This window comes from Lissotriton helveticus, chromosome 6 (assembly GCF_964261635.1).
Source record: "Lissotriton helveticus chromosome 6, aLisHel1.1, whole genome shotgun sequence".
NCBI lineage: Eukaryota > Metazoa > Chordata > Amphibia > Caudata > Salamandridae > Lissotriton > Lissotriton helveticus.
The window spans coordinates 1,376,550,993-1,376,576,111 of record NC_136067.1 but is presented as its reverse complement, the minus strand read 5'-3'; the positions used below and the strand labels follow the sequence as shown (position 1 = coordinate 1,376,576,111).

Here is a 25,119-nt window from a genome sequence, read left to right as displayed (position 1 = left end):
CTATGTTTACTCCTCCTTACACCTCGGAGAGTCGCCCCCTCAAGTGGGGAGTCCCCCAGGGCTCCTCATTGAGCCATCTTCTGTTTAATGTTTATTTTTCTCCCCTGGCTGAGTTAATTTCCCAGGCAGGAATTAAGGTTACCTCGTATGCTGACGACATTCAGCTCTTGTTTTCCTATGATGCCCCTACCCAGCTCACCTTTGACCCACTTAAAGACTGCCTCCGTAACATCGCCAGCTGGATGGACAATAATTTTCTTAGATTGAACGCAGGAAAAACTGAGGTCCTTTTTTTCCATCAAGCTTCTCCCTTGGACTCGAACCTCTGGTGGCCACTAGATCTGAGTGCGGCCCCCTCCCCCAAAGAATCAGTAAGAAACCTGGGGGTTAGATGGGATTCCAGTCTCTCCTTCCATAATCAAGTTCAGACCGTTTCAGCTGCCTGTTTCTCTAAAATCAGGACGATTAAAAAATGTATCAACTTTCTTCCTAGCAACACCAGGAAAGTCATTGTTCCGGCATTAATAACATCTCATCTAGATTATGCAAACAGTCTTTACCTTGGACTTGCTTCTGGCCTTTGTCAGAGGCTACAGATAGTCCAAAATGCGGCTGTTCGGCTGGTCTGTGGCATTTCTCTTCGAGAGCACATTTCGCCACATCGCCGAAGGTTACATTGGTTACCAGTTCATAAGAGAGCAGAGTTTAAAGCACTCACCCTAGCCCATCGCGCAATCAAGGGAAAGGGATCTGCTTATCTATCCTCCTGCCTCCGTCCATACAGCAACACCAGACATCTTCGATCCAACTCGAAATACCTGCTGTCCACCCCTAGATTCAAAAAAGACCGATCGGGGGGAAAAACTTTCCAGGTGTGCGCCTCTTCACAATGGAATAGACTTCCCATCTCCATCCGGATGATTCAGGAAGAGTTGCCTTTTCGCAAAGCGCTGAAAACTTTTCTTTTCTGCTAAACTCCGTTGGACAAGATTCAGCACCTGTGCAGGAGCGCCGGGACACCCCGTTGGGGTAGCTGTGCACTATATAAAATACACTAAATAAAATAAAGAAATAAATATTACCTAAATCTATGACCATTTTTGTGCCCCCTTCAGTACCCTGAATCTGTATGAAATTGTTATAAATAGTTTCTTAAGGAGACCCAGTAAATCAGTAAGAGCAGAAAGGGAGAGAACGTGTGTGCTACAAACTATTGTGAATAGAAATTCTATCGCTTTTTCGACTTACAGTTGCGTTTGTTTTGCCTTTAATACGATTACGAATATTTCCCTAAATTATTTTTACTTGCAGGGACAACATGGTTTCTCATCCCAGAGATTATTTACATCAAGGTGACATGCATAGGTGCAGTGTTAATGCAGCAGTGCACAATAACGGAATTAAATTCCAGCCTGCACCACAAATGGGAACAGTGAAAAGAAGTAACTTGCCACCAGAATTACGTGAGTTGTCACATTGTTACTTTATTTTTTTTCTTGTTCTAGTTTTTTTGCTCATATGCCATGTTCATTTCATCTCCTATCTTTACGTTAACATGAGTGATATACAACTAGGAATTTCACCCAAAATATCATAACTCTGCCTATGCTCAACAACCAGTGGCACAGAGAGTGCAGTCAGTACATTTCATAGTGATCCGTTGAATGGAAGGAGGGTGGCAGTATACTGCCTCACATGCCAGCAGTCAATTTGCCTCAAACAATCAAGGTAAATGCAGTGCTTGATAACACTTAGTTCAGAAGAAGTTTTTAATTTTTCACCCTTGTTGTTGCAGCTTGTGCCGTATAACTGTAAACATGTGTTTCTGGATTCATTCCTTCCTTAGTTTATAGCAACAAGTTGTTATGCGTTTGCAGGAAATGCTGCCCAAAGCTTTTTTCAGGTCTTTGTACTACTCACTGGGCTCAGGTGCATCAACGCAACCTCGTTGGCTTAGTAGCTCAAGGGAGCCTTTTCGAACAGGAGGGTGGGAGCACAAAGCCTCACATCCCAGCACTCCATTTGCCCCAATGCATAATGGTAAATGCAGTGCTTGATAACACTTAATTCAATAGATTTAAAAATGTTCAACTTTGTTGGTGTAGCCTGTGCTGTGTAACTCTAGTCATGTGTTTCTGGATTCATTCCTTCTTCAGTAGAGACTAACAAGTTGTTATGGGTGATCCATATAATGGTACAAATATGTGATAGTACCAGGATATTAAATCTTGAATTTCACACTTTCTGGAAGTCAATTTGTTGGGCTGACAATAATAGTGTTGAGTTATGCGGCTCAGTCTTAATTTTGTGATCATTAATTGTACATATAAAAAGCAGTTGTGGTGACTGAGTCTGTTATATTATGTGTATTTGTAAAGCGCACTGTCACCCCCAAGAGTATCTTGGTGCTGAGCAGGTGTGTGTGCCTAGTTGTGCCTATGGTAGGTTGGTTAATTGAAAAGCCAGGTCTCCAGCTTCTTTCAGAATTCAAGAAGAGACGAGTACGCTCTGTTGTGGAGTGGGAAGACGTTCAGTGCTTTAGGAGCAATGTACGAGAGTGCCCGTCCTCCTGTTTTGGTTCTGTGTATGCATTGGGTGTGTGCAAGTAGGAGTCCTACAGAGCTCAGGTGTCTGGTTAGTTGGTGTAAGGTGATGCAGCTGTTCAGGTAGGTGGGGCCTGAGTTGTGTAGTGCCTTAAGTTTGCGTGAGGAGTTTGAGTTGAGCACGTTTGTGTATCGGGAGCCAGTGTAGTTCCCCAAGATGTTGTGTGATGTGAGATCTGTGTGGGAAATTTAGGATAGTCTGACTGCCGAGTTCTGGATGGTTTGTAGTCTTCTATTGAGCTGCTTGGCGATTCTAATGTAGAGGGTGTTCCCATAGTCAAACTTGCTGGTGACTAGTGTGTGAGGACCAGTTTTTCTAGGGTTGCCTGAGAGCTATTTGAACATCTTCCACAGGGTGTGGAATCTCAATGCAGTGACGACGTTGACTTATGCAGTCATGTCTGGTTTGCTGTCTATGATTATTCCATGGTTCATGGTGTGGGTTCTAGGTGTGGCTCAGAGTTTGGCCGGCCATCAGTAAAAGTTGCATGGTAAGGTGTTCCTGCCAAAGATCACTACTTCTGTCTTGTCATTGTTGAGCTTGAGACAGTTGGCTTTCACCCAGTTAGCGACTTTGGTCATGCAGGGGATGAACATGTTTCTTGTGTTTGGGGTCTTGTTCGAGTGGGAAAGTAGGAGAGACTATTGATGTTGTGTATACGGACGATGTTGGCCAGAGGGATCATTTATGCATTGAAGCGGGAGGCTGAGCGATGAACTTGAGGCACTCCACAGATGAGTTTGCAGGCTACTAAGGACTAAAGTGCCAGTGTGACAGTCAGTTGCTTTCAGAGACATCTGCAAAGCCTCCTCATTCTAGATATCATAGTTCAACCATAAGGGCTGTAACCCTGTACTAAGCAGTTCCATTATAACCACCTTAACCACAGTTATCATGGTTCCTGTAGCTACCCCTATGCCTAGGCAATAGCTATCAAGTCCTGCTTGCAAGCTTTTCCATTTGGCAATGAAACCAAGATCCTGTGTGCCGTCCACAGCGAAGGGAATGTTGTGGACTGCCAAAAAAGAAGTGGTGTAGTACATTGGGTGGCCCACTTTTCACACCCAGGACGAAGCTCATTGCAGTGTCAGCTTGGCCCAAAGAAAAGAAGTATTCTGATTGACTATTAATTCTGTGGTAAACTGTTGAGAAGTAACACCCTCTATAAACTCTGTAGAGCCATGCTGCGCTGCCCTGTGTCTTTATCCTGTATTACCTTTTTTTTCTTCCCAGTGAGCTCAACAATCATACAAGCCCAATAAAAAGCCTCTTTGTATATTTCCTAGAGCATGCAGAGCTTGGTCCTGATGGTGTGGGGCATTCAATGTCCACTCCTCTTTGAGATAATGGCTAATGTCCTAGACCTTTTCACCTGTACCCTTCAAGGGGAGCTGTCATTTGGCCTCCTTATACAAACGGCTTGCCCAGTCTCTCCTAACCAGTCTCTCCTAACCGTCCCAACTAGTCCTTTACCTCCACATTGAGTAGGACAATTATTGAGGGTGCATATAATGCCTATGTATGATACAGTCTACTGAATTCAAAGTTTATATGTGGGGGGGTATTAAAGATGGTGGCTGTCTTTGTGCAAGGCTGCCAGAGTAGCATCTTGTAAGTTGCAGTCTGCATATTAGCTTTCTAGTCCTGTCCTGTCCTGACCTCCCCACTCAATCCTGGTACAGTTGTACCTGTGGATTGGGGTGTTGACCCACCAGGTCTTTGAAGATACCACAGTGCCTCTGCTAAAGTGTTCCCAGCTCCATTTCTTCTTCCTTACATGAGCTACATCTCTAAGTATTCTGACTCATTGTCTGGGGTGTATGTGGCTATATATACTTCTTGCAACGGTTAGAACCAGCTAAGGAGAAGTACAAGTTCACGATGACTCCTGCAAGTTGTGAACACCAGTGGTCATGCCCCTTCAGAATTGGACCAGTGCCTCCAGCTTCAAAGGATCCTACAGGTCCTGCTTGTCATACCTGACTAAGACTGAGGAGAGGTATAGGTCCAAGATTTGAGTGAAGCATTGTCCTGCTTAAAATGGGCTCCTGCTGAGGGAGAAGATCCAGGACTGTGCTGAGTGATTATCTTCGTTTTAGGGATTAAGAGATTCCAGCAGATTGCAGAGAACCAGTGTGAGCCTTCATCGGACTATGCCAGCTTCAGAAGAAGTGGTCTCCCTCCAGACTAGTGGTTGACCCTTATCAACACCATCAGCAGCATCAACTGGGTACACAGAAATAAATTTGCATTCTACTTCCGAAGAGGGTGCATCTCCTTCGTCTCTGACCCGGTCTTTGCTATATATTTTTTTATATTAGAACAAATATCATGTTAGAGCACTATTATCTTAAAAGTGTATTAAAAATAGTTAATTTAAATATTCAATTAGTATTTCATTTATGTAAAGTTTTATTAACAATCCCAATTACTGTAAAATATTTATTTTTAATATATATTAAAAATTACTTAGTCACATGCAGAATTTTAATTCATTTACTTTTCTCTACCAAAATTAAGTTACATTTATTTTTAATTAAAAACAGTTTGTTAAAATGTATGTTAAAAATTGTATAAAATATTATTTATTTTTAAATTATACAGAATATTGGAAACATGAAATAAATATGTATTTATTTATTTTTAACAGTCAAAAGAACATAACTATTTCCTTTAGACTTTTTTTAGGTCCGTGTCTACATTAGGAGTTTCCAGCAGCCCTAGGAGAGGACTTGCCTAATTTGACCTTCACTTATTAGAGCTGCTTGCCCTCGTGTCAGACAAGTCGTTGACGAACAGGGTCAGCAAGGAACAGTAGCAGCATAACTCTAAGCCAAAAAGGGACATAAGTTCCCAATAGCTTGACTATAACACTGGCAGAAAGACACTTAGCCGTTATCAGGGCTCCCAGGCTGGAAAGAGTACAACTCTGGCCCAGCAGGATCTAATGTAAATCTGGAAATGTTGCTCTTGTGGCAAATGGAGGGGACAACTCCTGCCACTTTGAGGTGGACTTTAATCTTAGAACTCCCTTAACAGTATAATAGTGGTTGTTCAGGAGAAGCGAAGTGCTATTTGCCTTCTTGAGGAATGACTTGACCAAGCCTGGGTTTGTGAAAGGGCCTGAAGTATATATAATATTAATAATTCGTATTTGTAAAGTGGGAACATATCACCCCTCAAGGATTTCAGGGCACTGGGGGCCATCGGGGAGAATACGTGAGCTATTACCCTGAGTCACATGATGCTGAGCTGAGGCCGGATATCGAACCGCAGTCCCCGCGCTGCGGAGTCGGCTGCTCTGGCCGCTGAACCACACCTCTCATCTGAGTACACAATTGCAAACTAGGGCACAGCTTCCTCGCTAAAGTAGGGGAGATCAAAGAAGATTACGCTTGAGTAAAAGGCAATTTTGCCAATGGCCAAATGGCAAGAGGGGGCTGCAATACATTAAGGGACCTTTAAATAGGGGAGGCATTTCTATTATTCTGGAAGTACAGGAGACATTTGGGGTGAGTCCTGGATATTTTCTGCAGTATGCCAAACTGGTAGGAACAGCAAGAGGAATCTAGACAGGATTCCCTGCTACACCAACAACTGTCCAGACATTGGAAGCCATTTTACAATTGGGCATGGCTCAGCACTCCATCACACACATGTATGGGGCACTAAAATATGAGGATGTTACAATGCATACTTTTACAACGCATTTTTTACAACGCAACATCCATTACAACGCATTCCATTACAACGCATGCTATTACAACAAATTTTTAAAAACTACCTTTACAACGCATTCCATTACAACGCATACTACCTTTACAACGCATACCATTACAACGTATAACATTACATTGCATGTATGGTAAGTATTGGATAGTGTAGGGGTAAAAATTACTATTCTAGCTCCAGGGGGGTGCAACAGTAGGGTAAGTGTTGGATAGTGTAGGGGTAAAAATTACTATTCTAACTCCAGGGGGTGCAACAGTAGGGTAAGTGTTGGATAGTGTAAGGGTATTATGCGTTGTAATGTTATGCGTTGTAATGGTATGCATTGTAATGACATGCGTTGTAGTGGTATGCGTTGTAGTGTCATGCGTTGTAATGGTTGCGTTGTAATGGCATGCGATGTAATGGATGTTGCGTTGTAAAAGTTTCGTTGTAATGGTAGTGCGTTGTAAAAGTTGCATTGTAAAGGTTGTTTCCCAAAATATGACAGCCGTTTAAGGCTATTTAAGGAAAAGCTGCATGGTAAGTTGATATTGCGGACCAGTTCACTGACACTGTGTGGGATGCTGTCTGTGCACAACTACAAGACGTATCGGGTAATGCGAGATGCAAGTTAATGCAGTTCAGTGGTCCTCAGTAAAATTTATCCCGAAAGGAATGTCTCCTGTCCCATAGAGAGGTCCTCTTTCCTCCACTTTGCATTTGAGTGATGACTGCTTCAACCATACTAGGAAACAGTGTTTTCCACACTGGAATCAGTAACTGGAATATTATTAGAGCTTGGTCCTGTATAGAGTATACTAGGAGTGCTCCCTAACAGGTAAGAAGATGCGCCTAAAATTTCTGAGATTGACATTGGTATTTGATGTGTGGCAATCGGGTGGATAAGTACTAAAGCTACTAAGCACGCCCAGGGGCATAGGGGTGTAATAGAATGTGTGACAATTGAGTAAAAGTGCATCAACACAGTTAGAAGGGACAAAAAAGTCCAAGAAGACCTACAAAGATGAGAGGAGCTTTTAGAGAGGTTTGTGGAGGGCAAGGAATAGGACAAGGATAATGTAGGGGCGAGTGTCTCTTGGCAAGTAAATAAGCACTGCAAATGCACTGGAGGGAGATGCTTTTCTTGCACTAACCGAGCCTGATTGGAGCAAGTAAATGTATGGATGGTCAGAAAATGTGGAACGTGGAATGAGCTGGGATGATGTTAACCATATCAATAAATTACCTTATGGTATTAATATTGCGTAATGGTACTGATGGAAAGACTCAGAAGGGATGGTACCGTCAAACTACATTATGATTGTCAAATTTATTGTGGATGCTTATATGCCATGGATGTCCATGGTTCTTGTTATTTGCTAACGGAAAAACCCAATAAAGAAATGTGTATAACCATTCCATTCCAAAAGCTTTATTCGACGTCTAAAGTCATAAAAGCACAAACATACATTTGGATCCATTCACATGGTATCTATATGCAATTCATTTATGCTCTAATCAAATTCAATACATACCCCATTGATTGGAGGAAACATAAAATCCAAAAATCTAAATACAAGACTAACATTTTGTTAAAAATTAATATACTAAAAACGTTGTAAGTACGCTCCAATACATGCTACCATTATTACCAGTTAATTAAAAAGGAGCAAATGGTAATACACAAATTGCAATACAGCCTGATAAAAATGCTATTGGACAGATACCTCATCATGGGACCTTGCTCTTATCGCCTACACCCACCCCAAATATTTAGCTATGGCTATTACAATCGCTTCATGGGTGTCACTTCTTATGATTCTTTCAGCCTCATGCATCCTTCTTGTTCCCTAAGAGCTTGCAAATTGGAGTCAACCAGGCACGACGTGGAGCTTTATACCCAGTGCATTCAAACAATACATGGGCCAGTGACTCTTTTCCAATCCGGCACACTGGGCACAAATCATTTCTAGGTGTTGACCATTTGCTAGTAAACACTCTTATTGACAGGGTACCCACCCTGAACTGGAAATATAATTTCAGCTCAAAGGGTTTTGTGATAAAGTCTCAATATTGCTCTAGCCCCGGTGTAGGTCTGCCCCCCCCCCCCGGTGCGTCCTCTTCCCTGTAAGGGAAGAGGACGCACAACTTCTCACTATGTTGGATTGGGCCATTTCCCAATATTTGGCCTTCAAGACCTTTTTTTGCAGGAAAAGATGTGTTTTTGGGATCATCCCACAGAGCGCTCATGCCCAAATGTTAGGATTTCTCTAAGTTGTCTTGGCCATTTTAGTTGGTGCAGTGTATCCACCCTTATTACATCTAGAAAGCCAGCCGCATACTCTGCAAGCTCTGCAGTAGACCAGAATCTACGCCAATACAAGAGAGAACGTAGTTTAGCTATTTCTGCGATTGGCTTTCTCCCAAGATTATTCAATAATGGTAGTGTTGGGGTACTCTGGGGCAAGCTAGTTATGTTTCTAAGGAACTTATTTGGGCCATTTCCCAATATTTGGCCTTCAAGACCTTTTTTTGCAGGAAAAGATGTGTTTTTGGGATCATCCCACAGAGCGCTCATGCCCAAATGTTAGGATTTCTCTAAGTTGTCTTGGCCATTTTAGTTGGTGCAGTGTATCCACCCTTATTACATCTAGAAAGCCAGCCGCATACTCTGCAAGCTCTGCAGTAGACCAGAATCTACGCCAATACAAGAGAGAACGTAGTTTAGCTATTTCTGCGATTGGCTTTCTCCCAAGATTATTCAATAATGGTAGTGTTGGGGTACTCTGGGGCAAGCTAGTTATGTTTCTAAGGAACTTATTTTCCGAGATAGTAAGATTAGATAAGTTCACATGCCCCCAGAGTTCTGCACCCCAGCCTGCTGTCGATGTTTTAGGGAAGCTATATCGACCTGAGGTGACCAGTTTACCCCTCCTGAATGTTGACCCCTAGATATGTAAACTCCTTGACCTGATCCAGCACGGCGTTGTTCAGCATAATGCCCCCTTAAAGGCCCTGTGTGGATTAAAGGCCATCAATTTTGTTTTGGACACATTGACCTCCATTCTTCGACTAGCACAGAACTTTTTGAAGATTGTTAGTGCCCTCTGGAGACCATTCGGTGTTTGAGAAAGGATCAAAGTGTCGTCCGTAGAACATTAATATAAGGACTTTTTTGCCTGCTAGTATCGGTGCGTCTGTGGGGTTAACCTCATACAGTTCACTATCCCATTGATGTACAAGGAGAATAGGGTTGGGGCCAGTACACATCCCTGCCAGACTCCCTTCCCTATTGGAAAAAAAATCTGTGACTTCACCCTGCTACGAGGTCAAATGCTGACCTAAGATCAACGTACAAACTACCCTTCCCCAAATTATCTGTTTTCCAACACAACAAGATAAACCTAAACACTTGGTCAGTTGTGCTGGCAAGAGCACGAAACCCTGCTTGAAAGGGCGATAGGATGCTACATTTGTCTATCCACTCTTGCACTCTATTGAGCACAAATCTGCCCATCACCTTTTGTAAAGAATCAATAAGGCTGATCGGCCTAAAGTTCCCTGGGCATGATTTATTCCCCCTTCTTAAAAACAGGAATAATCTCTGCCCATTTCCAGGATTCCGGGAGCCGGCGCGCCCTGAGCAATAGCATTTGACTATAAGGGAATGTACTTGGTCCATCTCACTTTATCATAGATGAATATATCCCCCGGTATTCCATCTAAACCCGGGGCCTTCTCAGCCATTATTGATTTCAGGGCCACCTCAACATCTGTCTTACTGAAGACCGCCTCCTTAAAAAATTGCTTGGCAAAACTGCCCTCTATTTCATGCTCAATTTCTGCGTATTGGGGTTAGAAATGGTTTGCCCACTCCATTTGTGAAACATGATTTTGGGGATGGGAGGCCTGCCCACCTCTATCCCATTTGTGAACATTCCAGAACTGCTTGGGATTCCTGCTAACACAAGCCTCCCTCAGCTCATCCCACCTCTTACTGTCCCATTCCATTTTTGTCTTAGATTGCGCCCTCCGGTACATGGCCCTTGCAACACGTTCCTCTGCTGGGACCCCATGTTTTTTAGCTACCCATAGGTCAGCACGGGCCTTTTTACATTCTAGGTTATACCGTTCCTGTATTTTGGGAGTTGCTACCTTTTTTAATTTACCCCTTTTGCTAAAATGTGTGAGCAATAGTCCAAAAAATTAATTATGTATGCACGTGGATTGCTTTAAATCTATCGGATTAGTTACACAGGCCTGTAAAACACAAATGGCCTGATGTAACTCTTTGTTAATGCTCGCAAGTAATAGTGGTAATTCTTTTACCTTAGGCCATTTTAATTGCCTCAAATCGTTCGATGGAACGACGTCAGCGGTGATGTAACTATCTAGCATAACGTGAGGGACTTTAAGATGTGAAAGGTCCAAGTCCAGACATAAAGGATTATGGTCACTTTCTAGTCTGGCCTGAATCCACATGTCCTTCACTATATGCCAAAGTGTTAGGCTTACCAGTACATAGTCTATCCTACTGGTACTGTAGTCATTGTCGAAAGTGTTTGCCCCAATTTTGTCAGACTCTGTGCGGCCATTAACAGCCCGAAATCCCTTTCCAAGCAAATAGAATTAATTTGAATCACAGCGTCTGACCATCTTTTCATTAGGACTGACTCCAACTTAGGTATACCCCACTTTAGATTTTCTTCATCAAACAGGTTACCCTCCTGGCTCAGCAGTGGCCCAAAAGTCGCATTAAAATCCCCTGCGACGATATTACTTGTGTCTGTCTGGCTACCCTCGAGAAGGTCATCAAGAGCAGCTAAAACTCCTGACTTTTTCCCCCTGGAGCCCCGCAGATAAATATCATATGTTTGCGTAATCCTGCTAGTACCACTAGACAGTCTAACGGCCTGGATATCCTGACTATGGGTGGGGAGGACTTGAATATTTAACCCTAGATCTTGCTTTACCCACATTGTTAGGCACCCTGATGGTCTCCCTTTAGGGCCTTTAACGGGCGGTATGTAAAAATTTAGATACCCTACACGATACAGGGGGGCTTCTGCCCAAGTCTCTTGGTACAGACAAATCTCAAACTCCTCAATAAAAGCACTCCATTCAGGAGAACCCAACTTGGAACCTAATCCTGCAATGTTCCATGACAATAGTGTATTCAAAACAGGTAATGTACTAACAGCCATGTGACTGCATACGGCGGGAGGGCTTGGGCTGTCCTCCTGTTCTAATCCAGCTTTCTGTTCATGTGGCAAGGAACCCTCAATCACACTCAAATCCAGCTCTGGTGCTAAATGTTCGTTCACTATCAAACTATCCCTATAAACCAGCTTGGTTAGTCGGTATACCTGCTGCCTCTTGGCCATAATCGCCGGATGTCAATCTATATAGTCCAGGGTAGATAATCCCTGTAGCCTAGTTTGATTGGGAATATGTGAGCTGGCATTCACATCACTCTTGGAGGAGCGTCTAAACTGGATAACTGACTGTCCTAGAGCACTGGTACGAAATTCAAGGGCAAATAGATTTTCCGCTAGATCATCATGAGCTCAATACAATCCAAGGGGATAGCAGTTGCTACCAACCTACAAGCTTTTATTATATCTTCCCTTATTACCGAGCGGCATCCTCTCACATGCCGTATCCAATGGATGGATTTATTTATAAGGGAGTCCTCACGTTCTAGTCTTCTTTTATCATCTAACTTTGGTACATTTACCATATAGATTTTTAGGGGATTAGGTATTTCCGTAGGGTAGTGAGCTGGAAGCATATTTCTCTATTCAGCCACTAGCTGGGTAGGATGAGGAGCAATGGTCACATTATGCCACACCGGGGTCCTCATCCGATCAGCTATATAAGGGATTTTAATTTGGCTGTTGGTAAAATTTGGAATGGGTCGAGGCTTTGATAACAGCCTTGCATTTGCTGGTCAGGGCCTTCCCGAATTGGACAAGGCCCCATCTCCATGAGTTTTTTCTACATGAGGGACAGTAGCTGGTAAAACCCTGGGTGTAACCTGAGTGGATGAAAATGTGCCCTGTGGATGACCTGAGCCTCCTCTTTTCCTTGGGTCCCCAGGTTGCGTTGGCAAAGGTGTCAGTGATTTTACCAGCAATGTTAAATCCTCTATCTGCCCTCTCATTAAGCCAATTTCTTGTCTTAGAAAAGTAACTTGCTGAAGTAGTTCTCAATGTACCTTTATCGGAACTGCCCCATAGCCCTTCCCTGCTCATGAAGGGTTGGTAACAACTGAGTTGCCTGTATCCCTTCTTCTTTACTGCTTTCGTTGTCGGATATGTCCACCAGTAGGAGGAATCTGTTAGTACAATGCACAGTGGTAGTAGTGTGTCCTGTATTAACTATACCCCCTTACTGTTTCCTTCCCGGCTACCTCTGAGCTTCTGGCCTCCCGGGGCTTTTCCCTCCTATGTAGGCCTACTTGGGAGACTGTTGTCCTAGGAAGCACTGCACAGCCAGGATCTTGTGTCAAAATTTCATTTGCTGCCGCGTTGCCGATCACTGTATTTTTAATGGCTATGATGGAATGTGCTGTCCTAAATGGTGGGAAGGAGTCACAAGGACACCCATGTAGGATAGATAAGTGGGGTTTCACTAGGCTGAAAAAGTCCCATCGATGGGACTTTTTCAGCCTAGTGAAACCCCACTTAGCTATCCTACATGGGTGTCCTTGTGACTCCTTCCCACCATTTAGGACAGCACACTATAAATTGACCTTGTCTCCTTTTCGTGTTGTATATCTATCATTGGGGCATAAGGTGACAGGTCATTAAATGATATCCCCCTTTGACCCTCCCCACTTTTGTTTTCAAGTATGATGGAATGTACCTTGTTTCTTTGCACTGTGTCTCAGCTTGGAACCTTTATCTTGTATTGTACTGCTGTGTTGAAACTTTTCTAAGAAGAAAAAAAAACAAAAAAAACTATACCCCCTTCGGCTGTATCACCTCCAGCGGTTCTTTTTGCCAAGTTCTTATTGAGGGATTTATGGAACATAGCCGGAATGGAGGAAGTGGTTATTTTAACAACTGGGGACAACCTGGGGGGGAGTAGGAACACTAATGGATTGTACTGAGGGATCTAGCTTTAATATGCACTCACACTCCACAATCAAGGTGTCTATCCGATCTAAGACACAATTACTACCTTCGTGCAGCTGTAACTTCCTTGCCTTCTTGCCTTTTCTACCCCGGTTTAAGCTATTACCACCGGCCTCCCCACTGTCTTCTCTACCATCTGGCAGCTTCCTTTTACCCGTAGCTACAGATAAGGGATGGACAGTATGCCCTCTTCAGTCGCTCAGTGCAAGATGCCTGCTAATTACCTCAATGCCTTGCTACAATACTTGCGCTATCTCCTATGACATCGCTAGGTAAGAAAAAGAAAAAGAGAACAAAAGCCTTACACCCTAAGGAATGGGCCAGCTATTACTTCCAGATAAAGTCACCAGAGTCTTTACAATCAGTCCCAAACAGGAAAGTATAAACAGTACCTTTGGGGTTTATTATGCCTCTACGTATTCTCAAGCGCGGTTCACCGTCCAGTACGGAAAACGACAGGGGGATGGCCCTGCCTCTTCCTGTCAATGATGGGCAAGGACAGGCCTGCCCTTGGCCCAGGCTACGCCCGGGCGTGGCCCGAGCTGCGTGGGTGAGTTGGCGCTTTTGTAGCGCGATGATCTGTCAGGCTCCTCCCGCCTTCAGAGAGGCACCCTGGGGCTTTGAGTCACCCATGCAGGCAGAAACAGCAGGCGGCGTGAAAGCAACAAAAACAACTTTATCTAGAACGTTTGTGGATAGATGCTAGAAATGGCTTCTACATATTTTTATTGGACTGCTGCTATGTGATTTGATCACAATTTTAATGTGCTGTATTTTGTCTAGAAAGTAAATGTTTTCTCCTGAAAAAACCCTGCAATCTTTTAAGTTGGTGGTATTCAACTTTGTCTGCCCCTTTTTCCCCTTGCTTCATCCCCAGGGAACACATGTATGTCTGTTTGGATGGATCATGGTAGTTTCAAACTTAAGGGACAACTTTAGTTCATCTTTAATGAGAGTCCTGTGGAATGAATTGTGACTTACCTGCCACATCTCAAAAATGCAACCCCACGAGACCATTCGGGGCAATAAGACCAGCATGGGTTCTCTGGCAAAGTTCCTCAAAAGAAAGTTTGACATTCAAAAGCATTGGGATTAGTCCATTTGAGTTTCTTTTTGGCCATTCTGGGTGATACTCCATTGCTCCAACCCATGATGTGGTAAAGTATCTGCTGCATCTTTGTAAAAATATATGCACAGGGTGAAGAGGAAAGTTCACGCCAGTCAAGTGCGTGTCAAAAAGGCTACCTTTACTCTCTACAAAAAGGGAAGTTTGGATCCAGACGGCTACTTGGATTTGTGCTTTGGGTGACAAATCGTGTGGTCTCTACTCTGTTGTCAGGAAGATTTCTGATGTCAAATACTGGGTTGATGTCAGTTTCACTTGCGTTCAGGATTAGACCATGCTAATCCTTATAGTCCCTGAAGAGGTGGCCTGTTCCACGGGGTACGAAAATGGTACAGTAGAGGAAGTTAAGCTTGCCTCTGATCTGTCACAGGCACTGGATACTAACTGTAAGGAAGTGTAAGGCTGCTTTGCCCACCTGTTTTTACTAATCCCATAGTTGATACCCTTCTGTGTCTGCACTGCAGCAAGAGAGTGGAGATAGCCTGCATGGGAAAAGCATGGCACACTGGCTTTCAGGCAAGGCTCATGAGTGCATTAGGACAGTGGAGGCCCACATGGTAGATCTTGGAGTAATTGAGCACTCTCACTCCATGAACCAGTTCTTAGTGCTGGTGCACAAGCAGATGTCGACAGACCTGTGTTTTACTTGAACTACTGGCATTCCTGCATGGTGACAAGGCAGATGCCCCTTTTATTACATTAGCGGCAAGGTAGTGGGCAAGTTGGGTGCAGCAGAGTACCTCACTACAGTTGATTTTACCAATGGCCACTGACAGATCGTCTTGACACCTAGTGTCAAAGAGATGACATTCTCAACCCAACCATTTCCAGTTTAAGGTTATATCTGTTGTATTCAAGAATGATTCTGGACGTTTCAGTGCCTTGTCAAAGATGAGTTTTCTGGCTGGAAGAGTTTGGGTAAGGCTTACCTGGACAGCTGTGTTGAGCATTTCATTGGAAGATCACCCCGGCCACCTGGAGCATGTACTAGGCATGATCCAGGGATCTAAATTGGCCATTTAGAAAGATAAGGGCTGCTGTGTTGATGAATTCTTGCGTTTAGCTTTCACATAAAGTGGATAGCAGGAAGAGTCTACCCCTGGAGGTAAAAATACAAGCACTTATGGACGGAAAGGAACCCACTACCTAGATTCAGGTGACAGTTGGTACAGCTTCATTGTGTTCTACAGAAACATTGTAGCTATCTATGCAGCCATGGTCTCCTCTTTGATCGCATTAACCTCCCCAAAAAATTCCAAGAAACTGAATTGTGTCATTCACCTATTCTGAAGCCCCCTAATCAGCATCAGGTCTTCACTGTCCAGGAAAATGTTTCAGATATTGGTGTTGAGGCAGTTCATGCCCAGCAAAATAAAAAAGGAAGAGGAATTAGTGGCCTATATTAGCCACCAGCTGCTCCATATGGAGGAGAACTGACTGCTATTGAAAAAGAGCAATTTCTCATTGTTTGGGCCTTCTGAAGTGTCAGGGCCCATATATTTTAGGACTGAATTAGTGGTCAAGACCAATCTCACCTATTAAAGTGGCTGATGCCTTTGAAGGGCAAGACGATGAACTTGCTTCAGCAGTCCATTTGCAATGTCATTGTTGAGCCCAAGGCAATACCATTGCGTGGAAATGCAGAAAACCTTTCACATTGGCTTACTCAACCAGTTGACGAAGGCTCTACTACCCAGAAATAGGACACAGTCACGCTGCTCTGAAAAGAGACCTGTTAGGACAGAATGTCCCCTGTATCACTGTGCTGACTCGCCCTGATTCTTTATCTTGTCTGACCCTATCGTTTCCCCCCAGTATGTCAAGGCGTGAGACAGATGTGAGTGGTTAACCTTGACCCCATTCCTTACTATGCTTGAAGTGAATCATATTCATTCAACCAAGTAAGGTACCAGAAGCAAGAATGCCTTAAGACATATATAGATGTTGAGGAGAATTCAGCAGTCAAATAGACAGTTCTATTCAAATCACTTAAATCTTAGAAAATGTTCTAGGTTGAGAACTAATGGAATATTAGAAATAAATGTTCTGGGCAAGTATCTCACTAGACAGGAAATCAAACAACACCTTATAGTCAGACGTTACATCCCTCACAAACTTGGCAGGACATACCATACAGTGTGCAAGATTGATTGGGCAACCATACTGGGATCAATCAAATATGTAAAAAATTGAGTCCATCCGTTTCATAACTAATTTCCGAAGTGGTCATCCAAGAATCAGGAAGGTCCTAAAATAACACTGGCGTTTGTTAGTAAACCACCCTTCCCAGAGAGAAAAACTACCCACAATCGGGTTTTAGAAAAGCAAACAATCTCAAACAAATACCAACCCCTTCTCATTGCACCTACAAACCCAATAACCAGATTAAGCCCAACAAATCCATAAAGGGCTACTTCATATGCAGAGTCCATTCAACCTGTAAATTAGGCATGAATAAAACAAGAGATTATTTTAAGAAATAGATGTCAATACTCCATTAATCAACTACTCCACTTCAAAAGTACAGTCACTATAAATGGAATCATATGGCCATGCCAAATATTCTACTTAGCACGCTCAAGATCCAGATTCAGGAACTATTCCACGATATCTACAAGCCAGGAACGAAACAACCTCCTGTAGAACATTTTTACAAGGACATGAACACAACAGGAGCTTTGAGTTATTACACAATGGATCCAAATTGAGTACTGAAACAGAGACAGGAGGAAAGTAAACAGATTGTACTAACAGAATGAGTCAAGATAGACTGGAACCAGGATGCCGAAATGCATTACTGACTACTTTAGCAAAAGCATTGTATAAAATAAGTAACGATCAACAGGGAATTTGAATAATCCTGGCATCCTTGAGATCTAGCTTAATCGTCTGAATTAAGTTGAAGGCATGAAAACATTATTTATATGACCAACTAAGACTTGGACTAAGCATAATGGCAATACCTCCTTTAGCATGTCCTCTATTCACAGGGAGTGCAGGCCGGCATAGCACTATATAATCTTCAGTGGACCAATACTTTATGATCCAAGTCTCTTGTAGACATATTATATCTGCGCTCTGCTCTTTCAAAAATAAGAGTTAATTTTTGTTTGTGCTTAGGCCGGCTGCGTTCAAAGATATCAAAGAATTCCCACATTTTGAGCCTAGGGATCAATTTTTATTAAGAGTGCCTGCTACCCAACTCCATTTCTTATTTTCCTCATCTGAGGAAAGTTCATACTGAGACTTTTTCTCTGTGAGTAGCGAGACCCTCTTGCCTTCTTTACCAAATGGAGAACTGCAATATACTTTCTCTCTCGGAGTGGGGTATGCCCCTTGTGGCGATTTCTGAATAAGTGTTAGAGTCCTGATTTTGGGCCACTTTTTTTAAGGCTAACTCCTCTTCAGGTATAAACACGTCAATACCACAACAACGTAATTTATCACTGTGTAACATTATCAAATGGGAGATAGCTTTAGATGCAAAAGCTGCTCTTGCTCCCCTAGGATTAATATATTTTTGGACTTGAACCAGAGCAAGTTCGTTGCTTCGGTTCATTTAAAGGCCAGGGATTTCAGCAAAACAACCTAACAGGAAAGTCCTATTCATAAATGGTTCTTGGTAAAAAATAAACTAAAAATCCAAGGTGTAAGGGGCAAACGGTGAATGATTGATGTGGCAGGTTACCTCAGGAATATTTTCAATAGGATTATAAATAATGTTATTGCCTTAGGAAGAAACAAATAGTGAGGCTTTAGGGTTCATGTTACTCTGAACAGTAGGGGGAACGTTTATATCGAATACAAATGCCTCTTGGTAGGATTGAATTGGAGCACTTAGGTTCAAAAAAGGAAAACATGGTCCGGATAGGTTGAATTCTGCTTGCCCATCTTCCTTCTTCAAAACGTTTAAGTCGGGGACTGATGATATATTGTGAATTACGTTAGGCTAGAAGCTTAGCCGTTTTGACCTTTTTAGGTCTCGCCCAGGCCGCACGCATGCGCTGCAAAGGCAAAAAGACCTTTTGGGATCGCCATGGCTTTTCAGCCAAACACGTGCACGCGTGGCAATTCACTTGCGGGAGCGTGCGGCGCCATCTGGTTGCAATTATCGCTCCCGCAAGTGAATCCCTCCCTCCCCCCTGCTGCCGGGCGAGTGCTTGTTTATTAAAACTTTGCTCTAGTGCTGCGTCGTTGTACATTGGAGTCCACGCCGCGTAGCTGCCTAAAACTAATTCTTGGCGAGTCCAAAGTACTAATAAGTTCATTCATATTCATTACCCGAAACTGCCTCAGTCTTCATTGAAAACATGATGTTTCGCACATTTTTCTTAAAGGTGGCCTGGGCCGAAAGGCAAAAAGTACATCGTCGGTCTAATCTATCGAGTCCAAGGCGAGCAGCCTGTCTTCCTTTAGTCTAGAGGTATGTGGTCCCTCGACCCTCCCAGCTCTGTGGATGAGGTGAGTGTGTGCTCCTAACACTGGAGGTCTGGGGTCACACATCTTCTTTGAAGCCTTCCCTCCACCTGCCACCCAGGGCTAGTCTCCCACCCCTCCCTGCAGTCAGCTATATGCCATGCACCTATTGGGCTGTCAGTGGTTCATCCGGCCTCAGTGCTGCTCTGTTGACCCGATGCAGGGGTTGGTTCACCTTAAATCACTGCTCCCTATACAAATCGTTAATGTCCCCTTTCAGGGTCTCACGTGGCCTCGGTAGTAAACGCACTACAGCGCCTTAGCGCTGTTTTTACTATCATGCCCCACAACGTAGAGGTTTTTGGTTGCTTTATTAATTGGTTTTTGAAGATTTCTCCAGCCGAGAAGCACCCGCCTCTGGTTGTGGCATCAACCGCATCGTCGTCATGGGTCAGTATTAGTGTGACATCAAAGCCGCCATCAAAATCACACAATGTGTTTTTATTTTCACAATGACCTGCCTGGCCTTTAAATCTGCCTTTCTCCCATACTTGAAGTCCTTTGTTTTTGCTCCTAAATGTCACTGCACATCTGATTAAAACAAATTGTGCAGACCGAAAGGATGGAGACTTTAACAGTGACATTTATTCCGGGTTCTCTTTGTTCAACTAACTATGAAGTTATCATTGCTTACCTGTCCCCCCAAAACAATCACAGCTCGGTCTGCACTTGCCTCGATCATGCCCTTGGAAATGAAAGTAGCCCTCACTCACGAGTGCCAGTCCCGTGGCAATGGTTTAAATCAACAAAAGAGTTCTGAAACTGGGCATATGCAATTCCGTTTTTGGGAATAAGTGCCTTTGGCATAATAATAATACTACATTTTTATACTGCTTCATGCCAGAATACTGTTTCTAAGCACTACAAATTGCAATTGTTGTTATTGGTCGATGTAGTGGTACTCGATTGACCTATCTTAGAAAGACGGAACGCTGATTCCTTAGCGCCGTTTTTGCTTTTTGGTTGCTTTATAAATTGGTTTTTGAACATTTCTCCGGGCCGAGAAGCACCCGTCTCTGGTTGTGGCATCAACCGCATCCTCATCATGCGTCAGTATTAGTATGACATCAAAGCTGCCATCAAAATCATACAATGTGTTTTTATTCACAATGATCTGCCTGGCCTTTAAATCTGCCTTTCTTCCATACTTGAAGTCCTTTGTTTTTTAGGTCGAGCGTCAGCGAAAGACCTATTGTGTTCACTTTCGGGGGAATCTGAGACAGCGTTCAGGCACGAGCCTCTGCTGTCTCAGATTTGTCCTCGAGGGCGCGCACGGCGCCGTGGACATTCCCTGCCTCAGATTCACAGCCTCACTCACGCATGCGCACACAGACACACACTGCATATATATATACACACACACGCGCGCACACACACACACATGCACGCAGCCACCCCCCACTCACCTGGCTCTTTTGTCGTGACTCCCCGTATCTCCACCGCATCGCCTGGCCTGGGTTGCATAATTCAAACGGCACCCAACAGCCATGCGCCGAAACCGAGTGGAAGTGTACGCTGCGTCCCCAGCGCACCCCTTGCCTGTAGCAGCCGCCTCTGCTGACCCGGAAACGCTCCAGCCGCCTCCCCGCCTCTGGTACCCGGATGTATTACATTCTGCTCCTTGTTTGTTACTGTGAGCGTTATGTAAAATGTTGATCTCGGGTTGATACATCTGTCAGTTATTTGAGACTCAAGCGGCTCGCACTGAAATCTGTTCGCGAAAAGTTGCTTAGCCCTGTACGCTCCAAAGTATGGAGCGAGCGCTTCATCTGATGAACTAAAGCATGAGGGAGAGTGCGCGCCGCGGTGACACGGCTTACGGAGCCAGGCTTTGTAAAGTGAAGCGGCTTACTTTCTATCTCTGCTGTGCCACCGAGAGTAGCCAGCGCGCCGGCCCCGACAGCAACGCAAGGCGAGAGCCAACCTTCTTAGCAGGGCAAAGAACTCTAAAGTTTACCAGCTTCGTGGGTGAGTGAGACGCTCTTTCGGTCAAGGGGTTTGTTTTGCTCTGTGGTTCCAGTAATCCGATGCTATAATGAGATAAACCAAACTGCATGCCCCAGAATGTAAAGCAAAAACCTGGAGTGGGTCCGCTACTCGACCTGGAAAGTTTCCGTTCTGCTGGCTTTGATGGTAGAGCCCCTATCCAAGGAAAATGTGGAAAAAGTGCTTATGGTGGGTTACTTAACCTTGCACTTTTTAAAGCACATACTTTTTATATCCGAATTTCTCACTATCCGCTGTTGGGTGCAAATCAAGTGTCGGATCTGTGCTACCGAGTACAGTAGTGGTGGGTTAGAGCCATGGCTAAAAAGGGGAAAAAAAAATTCTGCACCATTTATTTAGTCTTTGACTTTCACGTAAATGTGTATGTGTATGTGTGTGTGTGTGTGTGTATGTATGTATATATGTGCATACATACATACAAGTTAAAATAATCGGTGAGACATTAACTCTTTTACGTTAAGGAAGCTCACTTGGTTAATGCCAGTGCTTGATTTGAGTCATTGGTTGCAGGTGGAGCCCATTGCCTCTGTTTTTTAGGTCTCCTATGAAAACATCCCTGGAATGCACCACAGCCAAAGGCCTAGAGACAGTTCATCCTAGAAATTCGATGGGCTTGTGTAGCAAGTTTTCCTAAGGCTACTAATGCCACTGTGAGAGATTTCTTTACTTGTGGCTCAATGGTTAGAGCGGCAGACCCTGATGCAGAGGTCTGGCCCGGGACCAGGGTTCAATTCCTGCCTTGGCTGTCTCGGCGGATCTTGGTCTCATAATTCCTTGGACCTGATTTCTCGCCTCGGTGCCTACTCTAAGCATGGGTCCCACGCTGCAACTCTGGGCAATAGCTTGCTTAGTCTACACAACGGCCTCCTACAGCGCTAGGGATGCCTGGTTGCACCCTGGGGATGCCCAGGAGTGGACATCTCACGGGGAAAAACCAGGAAGGGTTCCCTAGTGGTATGAGTACAGCGCCTGGACACTCAGGAGTATCAGTGCGCTTTACAAGTACGGCTACATTTACATTTACTTGAGTCACCGGCAGGGATGCACTTGACCATTTTACCAGGTGCCTCTTGTGTGGAAGTGTAGCCGAGTGTGTTTTGTCATCGCCCATTGCTGAAGCTAACTTTCCACCGGCCTAGGTCATGTGACGCCTTTATATCGGCCTAGATAATTAATTTACATTCATCGTATGTAAAGGAATATTGACTCAGTAAAGGCTGATAACTGAAGACCGGTACGTCGTGTATAAGTGGCAATTCCCTCTTGCCTTGTGAATAAACGACTGCCACTTGTTAGCACTGCTGTAAAATTATCAAAAGGACAGTACTGGCGTGCACCGTCTTGATGTTCCTGTTTTGCTTTTGCCAAGGCAGGTTATATCACGTCATCAGCATTTCATGTAGCACGCATCGGTCATATGCATGGCCTCGTAGCATTTTCGAAGCCTGGTCGGCTTTTTCACGATTGTGGAGTTTCTCAGTGGCAGGGGTCATGGTGATATGGTGTCATTGTGTGTGGTCAGTGTAGTGTTTTGTTTAGTGATGGTTCGTATTGTTTTTGTGCAAGAAATATGATGCATCTGAACCTGGAAGGAGTGTTTGTGGTGTATCTTGTCAATGGATAAAATAGAATGTTGACGTGTGTCTTGTTTCAAGAGGGTGAACAATTGTAGATTGCCCAGCATGTTCAAAGCGTTGTGGAAAACTCTGTTCACGCGGGATGCAGCCACTGTTGAAATGCGTTGTTAACGTGTTTTTAATCAATTAATACATGTTCAATTGATAAAATAGGATGTTGACGTGTGTCTGCTATAGGTGTCACATTTGCGAAAGTTATAACTATTGGCATTGTGAATGACAACGCTATTAATTTAGCAATTTTAAAAAACACATAAATAAAAAAAAATGTCATTTATAAGACCAATAGCTCAAACTTTCCTAATGCGAGACCAATTGCATTTCCAATGCTTGTGCTCCTAAATGTCACTGCATATCTGAGTAAAACAAATTGTGCAGACCGAAAGGCTGGAGACTTTAACAGGGACATTTATTCCGGGTTCTCTTTGTTCAACTAACTAGGAAGTTATCATTGTTTACCTGTCCACCCAAAAAAATCACAGCTCCGTCTGCACTTGCCTCGATCATGCCCTTGGAAATTAAAGTGGCCCTGGTTTAAATCAACAAAAGAGTTCTGAAACTGGGCATATGCAATTCCGTTTTTGGGAATATGTGCCTTTGGCATAATAATAATAATACATTTTTATACTGCTTCATGCCAGAATACTGTTTCTAAGCACTACAAATTGCAATTGTTGTTATTGGTCGATGTATTGTTACTCGATTTACCTATCTTAGAAAGACGGAACGTTGACTCAGCTTTGGCAGGTTTCCACTGCATGACTGGCAGTGCACCGCATGTTTCAGCTGCAAGCGTTTAACTCACTGAGCAATCTTTCCAGCATCGTTAATAGCACACGACAAAAGTCTGGGCCTTCCATAACTTCAGTAAAGAAGTCTTGTGCTTTTCACAGTTTAATCCTGGTGCTGCCAGAGATGGAAGAACATTCACGAGACCCACTGGCTTTTAAATTTGGTGGCAGTGTGAACAAATCAATCAGGATTAGTATAGCACGGCTGCATTACCTGAGAGGGTCTCGAGGCGCTGTGGGGTCATGCTGCGGATCACGTTGTCTGTTCTTATTGGTTGAACATTCATGTCTTGAGGTCCTTCCCGGACTGTTGGAGCAATGCTGAGGCTCTGGGGTGCAGGGGGAGGGTGTTCCAGGTCTTAGCCGCGGCGCCAGGTGGGAGGAGCCCGGCGGATGCTCAGAGCATTGCTTAAGTGTTCATAATATCCAACCTGATCTAGTGACATCGAGCCAACGAGAAGTTGAGAAATCAACTTATTTACTGGCTTATTCAATTAATTTGCTCCTGATCTGAGTTTTGCGATAGGATTTAATGCCCAGAGGAGGTCCCTTTATTGTATACTTCTGATGTGAAACAGACGCTTGGTATGATGGGAAATAGTGCAGAGTATTGAAACCCTCTTGTGTTGTGGTTACATCACTTTATTCGAGCAAGGAATCGAGTGGAGGCGGTGAAATCCGACTGACTGGATTCCAACTTGTGGAGACACAGATTCACCTTGTAAGATGGAGTTCTACTGATTGAACAAGTGCCTTCAGGAAAACAATATATCAGAGCTATCCAGACAAGAATCTCTTGGATAGCATTTAGCACTACAGTGTCTGCAACTCTGAGAGGTACCTCTTATCATTCGGGTTTGAAAGTCACTCTTCACATGGACACAACTGGAGAGATGGAGTAAAGTGCGAAATATGTCAGTGTCTGTGGTTCTATATAATCTCTTCACTGTTGAAGGGTGCGAGAAGTGAAGAAGAGAAGACTAGTGTTGTCTGGGTACCCTAATATCAATTTTAGTACATTTCCTATAAGTTTGCTTATTGTTTTTACTAATTTGCCTCAGGAGGCGTGTACTTTGAAAGCTAGTTCAGTATGGCTGACTGATAACATTCTCATCCTCCTTAAGTGCTTCCGACCTCTTCAAATGTTTTAGGTATGTGGTCACAAAGAATATGGCTGGCTGTGACTGTGACGTCAGGCCACTCCCACAAAGGTCTGCATTCGCACTTTAAGATAGCTCATCTTCTGAGCTTCTGTAAAACCAAGTTTGGACGAGTGGTGAGGCCTCCGATGCACCACGTCTACTGACTAGTGTTGACTGATTCCATAGAGAGGTGAACCCCTGCCACGTGCATCCCCTACCTGTCACCGTGGAGGTAGCACAAACTAGGTCCTGGCTTGAAGTGCCTTTGGAGGACGTGTCGATGAGCTGATTACATTTTGGGTTGGTCTCCCATAACTTTTTTTTGTAGTTTTAATTCTTTGTATCACGATGTTCAATTGTCAGTTGCAATTTTCTTATGTCTCTATTAGTTGCTCCATCAAAGGGCAACATGTGTGCAGTAGATACGGTGATGTCAGGAGGTTGGGATGTTTTCGAGTCACTGTCTCAGTTCTCTGTGTAGGTGTT

At 43.8% G+C, this 25,119-nt stretch overlaps 1 protein-coding gene across 4 annotated transcripts in view; it reads left to right on the top strand.

The window, feature by feature from the left end:
• The window catches only part of LOC144763498 (E3 ubiquitin ligase TRAF3IP2-like), a 336,420-nt gene that overhangs the window by 115,562 nt on the left and 195,739 nt on the right, over positions 1-25,119 (top strand). For all 4 annotated transcript variants that reach the window (XM_078649139.1, XM_078649142.1, XM_078649140.1 and 1 more), the window contains one exon: positions 1,312-1,463. In XM_078649139.1, the coding sequence (XP_078505265.1) occupies positions 1,312-1,463 (152 nt within the window). The remainder of the gene's footprint in view (positions 1-1,311; positions 1,464-25,119) is intronic.